This window comes from Carlito syrichta, unplaced genomic scaffold (genome assembly GCF_000164805.1).
Source record: "Carlito syrichta isolate Samal-C Ts95f unplaced genomic scaffold, Tarsius_syrichta-2.0.1 Scaffold303211, whole genome shotgun sequence".
In the NCBI taxonomy this organism is placed as follows: domain Eukaryota; kingdom Metazoa; phylum Chordata; class Mammalia; order Primates; family Tarsiidae; genus Carlito; species Carlito syrichta.
In genome coordinates, this window is record NW_007247307.1 from 289,191 (window position 1) to 302,248 (window position 13,058).

Genomic DNA, 13,058 nt, shown 5'->3' on the forward strand with positions numbered 1-13,058 from the left:
GGGCGCCCGTGACCGCTGCAGGGTCCCGGGTGGACTAGCTCAGGGGGTCCGTCGGGCCCACCTGCCCGCCTGTCCCGGGGCTCGGGTCATCTCGCAGCACTGGGGTGGTTCTGTCAGTATTTCGGCTGACGCTTCGGTGAAGAATTTAGTGCGGGGCAGGTCCCGGGAATGAAACTGAACACCTCACAGGTGTCACCTCTCACCCTCCCGAAGATGACATGTTTTCGCCCTTGCCATCGCTGCGGCCTCCGAGACCCAAACCAACGCGCTTTCTTGATCCCCTTGCGGTGTCGCCCCCGTCTCCCCTGAACCAGCCGAAGTCTTTCTCAGGTCCACCCGCCCGTGGCTTTCTCTCGAACCGCCGTTGTTGCCGCAGCCCCCATGACGTCTGAGTAGGGCTAGCCCCAGAGACCTCTCCGCCGATTCCGTCTCTTCGCCTTCGAATTCAGCTTGCCACTGTTCAAGTTTTACCGGAGTCATGCGCCGTCGTGGCTGCTTTGCAGTGGCAGAGTGACTAGCCAGATGGACCTGGTCTGCACAGCTAAAGTACTGATTGCGTGGACCTTTACAGAAGAAGCTGGCCGGTCGCCTGCCCAAGCCACTCTCCACACTGGCTGGAGGCAGCTTTCTTAACTCGTCAGGCTGTGTCAGGCGCCCACTTGCGAGCTTTCATCTGGGGAGCAGACCCCTGCCGCTCACCCTAAGAGACGCCGTTCCCTGAGCTGTCCACAGTGTCTCTACCCCGCACTGGACACTTGGCAGTTTGCATTTTAGTGCTTCCTCACCGGGCTAGTGCCGGGGGGTTTTGTTCGCTGGATACTGGGTGTACCGGAGATATCTGTCATCTGATTGAGAGCTGTTGTTTTTCTTTAAACGTCCATTTTAGGTGCCTGTCTATTGCACGAAAACGGGTGTAAAACACTTGCACCACAAGGCTCAAGAGTTTGACATTGGAGTTTACTTTGAAGCCAACGGGCACGGCACTGTAAGTCTCGGACAGTCACGGCTGGTTTTGCCTGGCGCTCTCCTTTCTGATGGGGCTTCTGCACCTGGGGCCACTTGGGAACCCTGCGCTGGGTTGAGACGACCGGGTGGCGCTAGTAGGACTCTGTGGTCACCTCACACGTTGTAGCCTCATGGGCTTTGAAACTGGGGTTCTCTTTTGGATTGTAGTGATTCTTCTTTGTGAAGAAATATACTAGTTTGTTCTTTGAAAATATAGTTTTTTAAATGTGCAGTTTTAAATATTCTTGTAAGTGATTGTGCATTTTCCTCAACTGGCCGTTGGTGGGAAAAGGAAAAAGTTCAGTTGCTGTGATGAACTGAATAAGTGCTGGGAAGCTGAGACTGCAAAGAAATGGAAATTAGTTTAAAGTCATTAGTGATGACATGAAAGGTTTTTTATTGCTTTCTTAGCAGATAGAATTTTTGAAAAATGTTTGAGACATAATACACATAATGTTAAATTCATTTTACGTAAAAATACATGATAAAGTATATAATGAAGTGGATTTTAGATTTGTAGAGTTCAGAATGTTAAAAAATGTTTTTCTAGTGACCTCATTTAGTAAGTGGATTTGAGGTGGCCAGCAAAAAATTTGAATCTAGGCCAAATCATTTTCCTCTTTCACAGTTGGCTTCTGGAGGACATAAGGGGAAAAACAGAGTCCCCACAAAATGCAATTAAAATATAACTTCAGTGATCTGACGCAGGAGTTGGTGAATTATTTTTGTAAAGGGCGCACAGTAAAGGTTCTAAGGCTTTACAGGCGACCAGGCGTATGTTGCAGCTCCTCAACCCTGGTGGCACAGCTTAAGTGAACGGCTGGCTGTGTTCCAGCAGAGCTTTACAAACACAGGTGACCAGCGTGCACCTTATAACAAAAGTGTATTTTATCTCGTAGTCGAGCCCAGCGTGCTAACCCTCTTCAGCATCAGGCGGTAAAACTTGAGGGCGGTAAAAAGATGGGCAAGGCATTTCCACACAGCAGGAGAAGTGTGAGGAACGCGATGTGCGTGTGTTGCAGTGATGGTCTCACCTGCCACGCTGACATGGACGCACTCTGGTTTTGCCTAGCTCATACCTGCAGAAGCTTCAAAGCAGTAAAGCTCTGCCCGTTGCAGTGAATGATATCCTTCAAAGTAAAGGACAGAGACAGGCCCTATGTAACCTGGCTGCACAGCAGCACTGGTTTAGCTGGCTGAAGGGAAACACGAACTCGTTATGTCTGTTCACTGGTTGTCAAGGTGCTGTTCTCTGTCACCCGATGTTTAAATTTTGATGAACACTTATATAATCCACAAAGAAACTTTTCCCCCAGTAATTCTTGTATTAATTGAATACATCATAAAGCTACCATTATTTTTCGCCTCAGTTTCTCCAGATTGACTATGCGGGAAAAGTGGTTTCGCTAGAATAGCAGTCCTCGGGACTGGAGCTTGGCTAGTGTTTGGAGACTGACTGTGTGTTTTTGCTGCAGGCACTGTTTAGTACAGCTGTGGAAATGAAGATAAAACAATTAGCAGAAGAATTGGAAGATAAGAAGAGAAAAGCTGCTAAGATGCTTGGAAATATCATTGACTTGTTTAACCAGGTCAGAACTGATGGGTGGTGTCCTGGTCACTTTGTTCCGGATCTGGACAGAACGGAGTATACTGCATACAGACTTAAGTGAAGGAGGCCTAGCCTGGTGGCTTCCTGACAACAGTGGTGTAGATTCAGTTAGATTTACACTGAAATGGAATGGCAGAATTTTATGTGTGCTTCCCTTCCCCTGCATTTTATGATGAAGGTTTTCTAGTGTGCTGAAAAGCTTCTACCTGGAAGCTATTGAGTATATACATATCAGCCAAGTTTTTTTAAACTAACCTTCTTGAGGAAATTCAGTAAAATAACTGGTTGTCTCTTGCCAAAGGACACACGTAGGTTGAAGAGTTGAGACTGGAGTGTAGCATATGGCTTTGGAAAAACAACACTCGGAAAAGTGCTGAAACTAATGTTAGAGCACCTTGTACATGCTGGGCACTTCATATACCTTACTGTGTAACCCTTGCAGTGACACAGGGAGCAGGGCTTGTTAAAATCGCCATTTTAGAAAAGAAGAGACACAGGCTCAGAGCTACTTATTGATAGAGTGTGGTCCTGTCTTCAGGTGCATCTTACTTCAAAGCTCCTCTCTCTCCATTTTACCATGATGCCGTCTGTCGTCGCGGGGTACTAAAAGGAATCTAGTATAAAGAAACGCTTGAGTTTTAGACTGTTAGACTGAGCCTTCCAGTTATCCAGTCTATTGCATTTTATGGATCAGTCTAAAGGCAAGTTTCTCAAGAGCTAATTTTCGTCGCCTTTGTGTACCTTTGTCTTCCATGGGTATCTTGACCTCATCATCCTTCATATCTATTTATCCACAAACACAATCCAGTTACTAATGCTGCATGAGGGGAAAGGGTGAGCATAAGGAGCATTCCTCCTCTGAGGTGACTGGGACCATGAGTGTTTTGGATTGCACGTTTTTTCAGGGTTTGGAATATTTGCATATGCATAATGAGATATCTTGGGGATGGCACTTAAGTCTAAACACTAAGTTCATTTATGTTTCCCATACACGTTGCGCACACAGCCTGAAGGTAATTTTTTATACAATTTTAGAAAACAATTTGGTGTGTGAAACAGTATGTGTACATCGAACCATCAGAAGGCAAAGGTGTCCGTCTCAGCCACCCATGTGGATGACGCTGTGGTATGGCATCACTGTCATTCCTGACTTTGAATTTCTATGCTACTGAGAGGCAGTCGTGCTCTCACACGTTAGTACTTAAGAGTAAAAAATAGGACATGCACATCTGCTGTGCATGGAAGGATACGTTCCAGCTGAAGAAGGCTGGGTCTTTTTCCCTTGGGGATGCTGAGAAAACGGTGTTGCGGGCCTGTGTCTACGTTTGAGAGATGGGTCTCACTTGGTGGCCCCGTGTGGTGGTTATTCACGGGCACAGTCATAGTGCACTGCAGCCTTGAAGTCCTGGTCTCAAGCAGTTGTCCTGCCTCAGCCTCCTGAGCAGCCAGGACTGTGTGTTGACACCATCACACCTAGCTGTTGTGTGCCTAGTTTGGGCTGTCATGGGCGGTCAGGTGTGGAATTTTACGCTTGGGACGTTATGTTGGCACTCAGAATGCCTTGGATTTGGGAGCATTTCAGGCGAGGCATGCTTGGCCTGTACCGTGACTAGCGTTCTGAGACGGAACATTCACATCCAGGATGTGCTTCTGTTCAGAGTGCTTTCTTCCACCGGTTCTCCTCCTTGCAGGCAGCTGGTGACGCTGTTTCTGACATGCTGGTGATTGAAGCCATCTTGGCTCTGAAGGGCCTGACTGTCCAGCAGTGGGATGCGCTCTACACAGACCTCCCAAACAGACAGCTCAAAGTGAAGGTGGGAGAGCAGTTCAGAATAACTTTGCTGAAGATTAACTGAAATGTATTTTCCCCCAACTCACTAGAAAACGTTTCCCAAGTATGTTGTGTTTCATTCTATACGTATATACATATAATGCATAGAAAATAAGGCCTTATGATGTCTGTTTTCTGACAGCTTTAAGCAATTACAGGATAACTGTAAGTTCATTTACTCCACCATTCTATTGTTTGAGAAGTGTTTGAATGACCATGGATCACTTTTAAAAATATATTGTTATGGAAAATTTAAGGTAGATATAAATGTGGCAGTGTCCCCAGCTTCAGCAGATGTCAGCTGGTGCCCTGTGTATTTTCCATGCCGCCCCGGTATTATTTTGAAGCAAAACCCAGATCGCCTGCATTTCAAGAGAGAAATATTTCTTTTGTATTATTTTTGGTTCACAGACTACTAGATGCTGAGATAATTTTTTTAAAGCCATTTCGGATAAATTGCTAACTGAGTTCTATTCAGCTTTATATTCAGAGTTATACCAGTTTACACATTCACCAACAGAACTTGTACAAGACAGTTGGCAATACCAAAGCCAGAGTTCACAGCAATGGCTGTTGATTGCGCAGATTAGTTTTTGGCATATTTAGCAGATATCCCAAAGTGGGAAGAATATTACTGGCCTTTATTTTAGTGGCAACTAGTTGTAAGACAGGCTGGAACTTTTTGTTGAAGGCAGTTCCTTACAGACTGAAGAAAAAGAAAAATGTTGCTCAAATGTTGAAATTAGTAACCTTAACCATGGAGAAACAAAACATAGAAAACTTTAATGTGCTCTATCCTACACTTAATCTGGGATCATACTATGTGCATGTTGAACAAGTTAAGCCTCTGAACGGAGTACCGGGTGTGACGGCTGTGAAATGCTTGTGCTTAGGTGGCAGACAGGAAAGTGATTAGCACGACTGATGCTGAGAGACGAGCAGTTACACCTCCAGGCCTGCAGGAGGCAATCGATGACCTGGTGAAGAAATACAAGCTTTCCCGAGCTTTTGTCCGGCCCTCTGGCACAGAAGATGTCGTCCGGGTCTACGCAGAGGCAGACTCCCAAGTAAGCCAGGAGAGTTCTGTTGAGAAACTGCGGCGAGAGGTGATGGGAAGGAACACAGGGAGAGAAAAGGAAATGATTTTTTCATGTTTAACCTGTGCTGGGAATCTCACTGTGATAAATGAGGCTTTGTGTCTTCAGGATTGGCTTATGGAGTCTTTCGGGTTCATGTTAAGACTACATCGTTATCAGCAGTAGTTGACAAAATATTTGCACAGAATTAGACCCACTTAGTTTATTCCCCCAAATATTTTTCTTCTGATTTATACAAGACATCCTGAAAGTATCATTTTTCTAACCGTGGCAGGAGTAAGAAGTACTTAGTTTATGCACTGTGAAATGGCTCATCTTTTTTTGTCCTTTAAAATATAACCCTGTCTCTTTATGAAAACAAGCAGCTTTGTAGTACATTTCTAAATCCACTGGTACCGTTCATCTTTGACTCTGGACTCTGTTTTTCAGCGCATTTCCTTTCAGGGACAGCCTTACTCTGTGCCTGTGCTGTTTTCCTGGTAGGGTCAAGTCTTGAGGTCTGGATTTTATAAAGTGTCCTCTTCACACAGTCCTTAAAGTGTGGCCCAGGGCAAAGTCCAGCAAGTGGGTTGGACAGGGACTTGGAAGGAGACATTCCCAGCTGATTTTCACAGGACTGGCAGCTTTTTAGCAGCCGTAGGCCCTCCCCGAATCTAGTGAATGAACGAACGTCACTGATGGATGAGGAGCATGCAGTTGAGGCTGTGAGAGTAAATTCATTCTTGGTTTTTTTTTTGAGTTGGATCTTACTCTGTCGCCCAAACAGGAGTGCAGCGGCTGCTCCCGGCCACCGCAGCCTCGACCTGCTGGGCTCCGGCGATCCCTCCGCCTCAGCCTTCCAAATAGCCGGAATTACAGGCATGCGCTGCCACGCCCGGCTGATTTTTTGATTTACTGTGGAGATGAGGTCTCGCTGCCCAGGCAGGTCTCGAACCCGTGGGCTCAGGCAATCCACTCACCTCAGCCTCCCAAAGGCGCTGGATTGCAGGCTGAGCCACCGAGCCTGGCTCATTCTTGGGCCAGTTGGGGCCATCGTGCCTTTAAGGGACTTGGTTTTACTGAATTTATTCAGAGTTTTGGAACGATAATTCATTTTATTATCTAAATTGATTTTAAAACTTACCTTATTTGGAAGAATTTGACCCATTTTTCCATCTATTTAGGGGCCTTGGAATGTGTTACTGGACAAAGAAGAAAAAAGTTTTCATTCAAATTTGTTAGTGAAACAAAGTCAGGACACCTCCTTCCCTCCCTAGAGTTGCAAGTGACATATAATAAGTATATGCTGTGTCTTTCTCGTTTAATCTTGTTTAATGTAATTTGCAGGAAAGTGCAGATCGTCTTGCATACGAAGTGAGCTTGGCGGTATTTCGGCTGGCTGGAGGAATTGGCGAAAGACCCCAACCAGTTTTCTGAAGACAATTTTTATATTCCTGAGAAGCTGGATTTTAAAAAAGTTTACAGAACTTTCAACAATAATGGCAGTACTAAGACCTTTGTAATCACAATGTTTACAGTGCACCTTACTGGACTGTTTTGAGATTGTTTTTCTTAAACACTACCAGAATAATTCTCTAGAAACAGTAAGCCTTATACTTGTTAAACTTACCTCTAATTTTAGTCTCACTAATGTAAAATACGGGGCTTAAGTACATGATTCAATCACTAACTTTACGGTTGTATGCAGGGAACAATTCAAGCAGGCTGTTGGAAAATGAAATCTTACTACCAACTCCTTGTGCGGTCATTGCTATCACTGTCCCCAGCAACATGTTCTTTTGCAGCATTTGCCGTCGATACAAATCGAGAGGGGGGAGAAGACTGCATGGCAGAGTCTTCAGAATGATTGTTATGTGACTCACCTGTCCGATGGACATCATCAGGAACTCACTCAGGGGCGTGAACAGGGGCTGGTCCGTATCCTCTGCACTGAGGTGGAGATGTACATGCTGTACTTGACTTAGGAGGGTGCAGAGTCCAGGCTTCAGTTACTCTGGACTCTGCACCCTCCTAAGTCAAGTACAGCATGCACAGGGATGTGGAAGAAACGCTGGTGGTAATACATTACCCAGCCTCTGACGGAGAAGTGATACCATTCTGATACCAGAACATGGCCAACAAGGGAAAGAAAAAAATACCCAACCAACGAGAATTAAACCAAGCCTGAAACCCATAGAAAAAAAGGCCATAGTGTGTATTTTGCAGGTTTAAGACAACTCAGGACAATAAAAACAATGGACTCTATATGTATACATAGCTCTTTCTCTTAGGCACCATCATCAGGATGCGCCAACAACATTCAAACTTGATTCAGGCCACATTCAGACATCTGCTCTTATTTACAGATATTTAAATTAAATACAACCCGAAGTTCGTTTTGTTACATACAAAAAAAGAAACTATACAACTCAGAGCTGTGTTTGTTTTAAATAATTACATTTACGTGGAAGATCAGTGGAATCACTGGTGGTGCTCACGTTTTTATCACCCCTTCCAGAAAATCCTTTTCTACCATCTCTTCTATTTTTTGCCTGGCTTTGCTGGAAGATGGTTTGTGGCTCTCCAGTTTCACGTCCTTGCCAGGCAAGGCGTTTGAGCAGAGGACGGGGCTCCCTGAGTGTCCTCCGCAGCGGCTTGTGACTTTGCTGTTGAAGACCTGGCTGAGCACGCTGAAGAACGGGAGGAGCTGCTCCAGGCTGCGCACGGTGCAGGCGGTGAGCAGCAGGCGTCCCGGCTCCCAGCCCAGCGTTCTCCCGGAGGGGTCTTCCTCTGGGTTTTTCTGCAGGAGACACAAAGGCAGTTTTCATGGATATCAACAGACGAAGCAGTATGTTAGAAAGCTTAGAAGAGAGGCAGGCACCAGCCGTCAGACGGACGCAGGTCACAGGACGTTTCCGTTCCTGACTGGGTTCAAACCCTTGCTTCTAACTGAGGCCTTCTGGTTCCGTTTGCTGGTTTTAACGGGGGACCTAACAGTGCGGTGGCACTTCCCAACTGGAATGCACAGACAAGCTTAGGAAGCAGAGATGGCTTTGAACGGGGGTGGAGCCAAACCCCCGTTTTGGTGACGTGCTTTGTATCTACTCACCAAGCTCCCAGATTTCCGGACTCTTACCAGTGTAACCGAGGATGAGGTCACAAAATGGTGACAGAAGAAGTTAGGAGGAGACAAAGAGCTGTGTACAGTTCACCATTAGTAAACCAGTCAGTGCCCCCTTACCCACATGGCTGAAACGTGCCATGATGGTCGCCGGGTCCAAAGTGAGTTTCTCCTGTTGCTACTGCGGCACCGAGAAAGGGAGGCCCCCTCGGACAGACACTGTCGCCCGGGCTGTGCTAAGCAACACGGGCCGGAGAGCCGGCCCTGCAGTCCCGAGAACGGGTTGGTGCACCGGCTCTGCCGAACCATGGGCATCCGCGGGTGAGATACAGAAGGGCTCCTCGCTGACAAAAGGAAAAGCCCAATCTGTGCTTCCGAAGAGAAGTCAAGTGAGAGCACTGTGCAGCTGTCAACTAAACAGAAACGCGATCTGTGTGTCAAGTGATGAGTTAAAAAAGCCACTGAATTAAACCGCTACGGGCATCATCCTGGCTAGAGAAAGAACTGAGGTTGGAACGTGGGCAGAATCCACCACAATAAACAAAGGATGAACTGGACTGAATAAAGAGAAACGCATCCAGTAAGACTTAGGGAGCAGAATTCCGATCTCTGCCTTCCAAGATCGAATGTTGCTGAGAAACTTTTCCTAGTGGTCAAAGCAGATGCAAATCCAGCTTAGTTTCCTACGTGTGCCCTCAAGGTTTGCTTGTTTATTTTAAAGTGAAATCCTGAGAAAGGAAAATAGATTTAAGTTAAAATGGAAGACTCCAGGAGCAAATCAGAAAAAGAACACCTAGTTCTTTATTTCTAGTCAAAAACAAATCAAGAAACCCAACAGCTATCGTTGCTTCTTAGCGATTATTTAACCTCTGGTTTAGATTGCAGGATACACAAAGCCATCTTCCTTTCTCTTAGCAGTGCCACTGACACAAATAGGAGTCCTGTGACGACTTTCACGTTTTTATCATGGCCAGTACTAGCTGACCGCACCACCTCGAGTCCCCTCAAGCAAACTGCAGGTCAGTGACAGTCACAGGTGAACAGAGATGAATTCATCCTGAAGGAAAATGAGTAATACACCTGCACCCTCTCTACCGCTAATTTGCAAATAGAACACAATTATGGGGCAACCTTTCATTTGTATTCCCACCACGATGTGCCTTTAAGAGGTGGTGACTCATGCCTATAATCCTAATAATTTGGGAGGCCAAGTTGGGAGGATTGCTTGAGTTCAGGAGTTCAGCAGCAGCCTGGGCAACACAGCAAGACCTCGTCTTTACGGGGGGGGGGCGGGGGGGCGGGGAAGAAGTCGGGCATGGTGATCTGCATCTGTAGTCCCAGCTACTGGGAAGGCTGAGGCAGAAGAATCTCTTGAGCCCAAGGGGTTGAGACTGCAGTGAGCCGTAATCACACCACTGTGCTCCAGCCTAGGCAACAGAGTGAGACCCCTAACCAAAAGGGGGGGGTAGACTTAGTAAGCCCCTGACCAAGAAGCACTTGTTTGAGTGTTTCTGCTGTTCAATACGTATCTCCTTCAGTAAATCAGATAGTCAAACATGCAAACGATTTCTCCTTTGACTTTACCAGTCTACATTTGAAATAAGAGTTCCTTCCTGTTTACCACTCTCGGACTTGCTGAAATCCAAACCTGCGTTTATGTCTCATTTTTTGGGCCAGATGTGGCAGCTTTTGCTGCCATATCACAAGCATCAAACAGCCACCCTCACCTGATGCTTGGCCATCTCCAATCCCTCCAAAATCACTGTCTTAAAGTCCTCCTCCTTGTCCTGTGGAAGGAAAGAGGAGAACTCACAGCCTTTGTTCCAGTGAGACGTGTGTTTGGCCATGAAGACCTTGTTTAAAGTGATTTGGATGGGAATATACCTTCCAAACAAGACAGTTTTTTTATTTTGTGGGACAAATTTTGGGCAAAAGAGTGTCATTTATTCTTTAGGTAAGGGAGGGGCCTTGTTTAAAAATTCTCATTACTGATGAGGTGCAGGGATAACAGAATGGTTCTGAGCGTGGGGGCATGCAGAATCATACTCCTCTGGGTTTGCTATCAGGATTTTTTCCCCAAACCTGTGCTATGAAAGTGAAGTACCCAACCAAGTCTTATCCTCAGCTCTGCACCCAGCTTTCATCCTCATCTCTATCCTTTTATTTAGCTCCCGCAGAAGCAACTGGTCTTTTAAAATCAAGTTCCTCATTGAAGTTCCTTCCCGTAGAATCTCCTTTTTAATCACTTCCTACATTTTACTGCTATAGCTTAGGTAATTCATAAACTGATTAGGGGACTCCAGAAGACTGGAAAATTTCTGAGAACTCAAAGCACATACTGCAAAGTAGGTCTCATGAAACAACCCAGATCACCCCAAATTGTACAATTTACTTTTGAAATTTTTTGAATGTGAAAGACGACAGAATATTAATAAAGATTAATGCCCAATGGTGAATGTGCCAATTCTGATCTTGGGCAGAGCGGTAATAAATTAGCATGATGCATACTGAAAGATAAAATACATAAGACACAAATATATTTTACTTATTTTATTTTCTTACACTTTATTTTTGGCTAAAGTAAATTCCCACTTTTCCCCTTGAAGAATTTCTCTGAGTAGATGCTTTGTATCATTGAGTCATAGAGTTTAATTATGAATAGTGTCTTAACAACTGCAAGGTGGAGGCTCTTGAAATCTATGAACAGTATCAAGACAGGAACTGTAAGAAAGAAAATGTCTCACGTGTTAAGGACAAGAATTGTCTTGTGAGAAACCCAGATTCTGTTATATAGCTGTACGGGGTCAGAATACGGAATGCGTTTCTTACTGTTAGGCCATAATTAGCAAAAGACATGGACTGAGAAAATGAATTGTTAGTATGTACAGTTAATTTCAGATAAACAGAATGAATGCTAGTGATTGTTCCCTCTGTTTTTCTGAGTTGTTCTTGCTCCTTCAATTTTGATGAAATATGACTACATTTTAAAAAACTTAAAATATATAATCTCACCCATGACTCATTCTATAAAAACATATCTGACAGGCTTGTTTTAAAAATCCCTTTTCGTACTGCACTTTTCGCAATCAAGTCATATTTTCCTGTTTCTCATTATGGTATTAAGATGAATATCATGAATGTATTTAAATTCTCAAGACTTTGTCATGAGAATCATGTAGGGTTAGGACTAAAATCATTTAATGTTAAGTACTTACACGTATGGTTCCAATGTTTTTCTTCTTTTCGAAGGGAAAATATTTTAAGGTAGATGTTGTTAATGTACAAAAGACGTCTTTTTTCTTCTCTTTAAAAAATAACATATAACCACATGTTCCTTTAAAATACATTCAATGTGTTTTCTAAACGTCTGGAATTATTAGGCTCACTGGGTCCTTGGTTTGAAGTAGCTCAACTTGATAGTGTCCTCAGTTTCCCAGGCAGTATTTAATAAATACCTCACTACTGCAACATGTAGTGATGAAACAAAAACACAAGAACGCAATACCTTTGCCCTTTTTCGAAGAAGCTTTGCCAGTCGTACCACATAAGGCTTAAATTCTCGTTGATGTGTGCCCTGCCTTCTCACTTCCAAGCCGGAATCATCTGAGGCTTCTGGAATGAAGGCCCATCGGTACCTACGAAGAGGATGATACCAGCATCAGTAAGACAGACTTCGTGCCATCTCAGATGAGGCCACGTAATGTAGCAGAAAGACCGTGACTCCGCTGCTTATAAAGATCAAATGTCAGCGGGACCTCTCTGCGGCCTTGCCACCTTGGGTATGCGTCTTAGCCTCTCTGAGCCTTTTCTTATGCTTTAACCCTTTGCGCTCGGAGACATCTCACAGATCACCTACCGGCAACTCAACCACACTTTTTTACGCATGGTAAGAAACAAATTGCTTCACATTAAATACTATAGCACTGGAACCATTTTATTGTAATGATGTTTGGCTTATAATGGAATTTTGGACACTGAGGAACTTATTTATGACAAAAAATAATGTTTTTTATCTTATCTTTTTCTAACATGTGGAATGTGTGAAATCGTCACCGACACACATTGCAGGTTCATTGATATATGTTGTGCAATAGAAATTTGGAATCTTCCACTTGATTTTTTTTAGATTAGAAAATATAGTTTATTTAAAAGTAAATTAGAGAGAGAGAGAGACAGAGAAGATTCACCTCCCCAACGTAGGGAAGGGGGTCAAAGCCAGGAAACGTGGCCTGGCCGTAGCTCAAAGAGCACATAAGCATACTCTGGCTTAGCAAGGCAGTGGCCCACTTGATAGTTTTCTAGTTGCGCAGACAATGCAGTCTCATTTTCTTCTTCCCACATTAATCATAAGTAATTTATTGTCCAGTCTGTTGTTCAAAGATGATGTGGAAGGACATACTCGTGATTCTTGAAATC

At 44.4% G+C, this 13,058-nt stretch overlaps 2 protein-coding genes across 5 annotated transcripts in view; one reads left to right on the forward strand and one right to left on the reverse strand.

Annotated features, from left to right (window-relative positions):
* Nucleotides 1–7,274, forward strand: part of PGM3 (phosphoglucomutase 3) — a 23,835-nt gene extending 16,561 nt beyond the window's left edge. The window contains exons 8-12 of the mRNA XM_008058101.2: nt 887–985; nt 2,481–2,594; nt 4,306–4,428; nt 5,339–5,512; nt 6,869–7,274. Coding sequence (XP_008056292.1) covers nt 887–985; nt 2,481–2,594; nt 4,306–4,428; nt 5,339–5,512; nt 6,869–6,958 — 600 coding nt within the window. The 3' untranslated portion in view covers nt 6,959–7,274. The remainder of the gene's footprint in view (nt 1–886; nt 986–2,480; nt 2,595–4,305; nt 4,429–5,338; nt 5,513–6,868) is intronic.
* A 420-nt stretch (nt 7,275–7,694) lies between these two features.
* The window catches only part of DOPEY1 (dopey family member 1), an 81,565-nt gene continuing 76,201 nt past the window's right edge, over nt 7,695–13,058 (reverse strand). For 2 of the 4 annotated variants that reach the window (XM_008058102.2, XM_008058103.2), the window contains 2 exons: nt 12,148–12,277; nt 7,785–8,321 (listed from right to left, as the gene is read on the reverse strand). In XM_008058102.2, coding sequence (XP_008056293.1) covers nt 8,016–8,321; nt 12,148–12,277 — 436 coding nt within the window. In that variant the 3' untranslated portion in view covers nt 7,785–8,015. Of the gene's footprint in view, nt 8,322–10,369; nt 10,430–12,147; nt 12,278–13,058 lie in introns of all 4 variants that reach the window. The other 2 variants (XM_021712367.1, XM_021712368.1) reach the window with 2 other exon arrangements.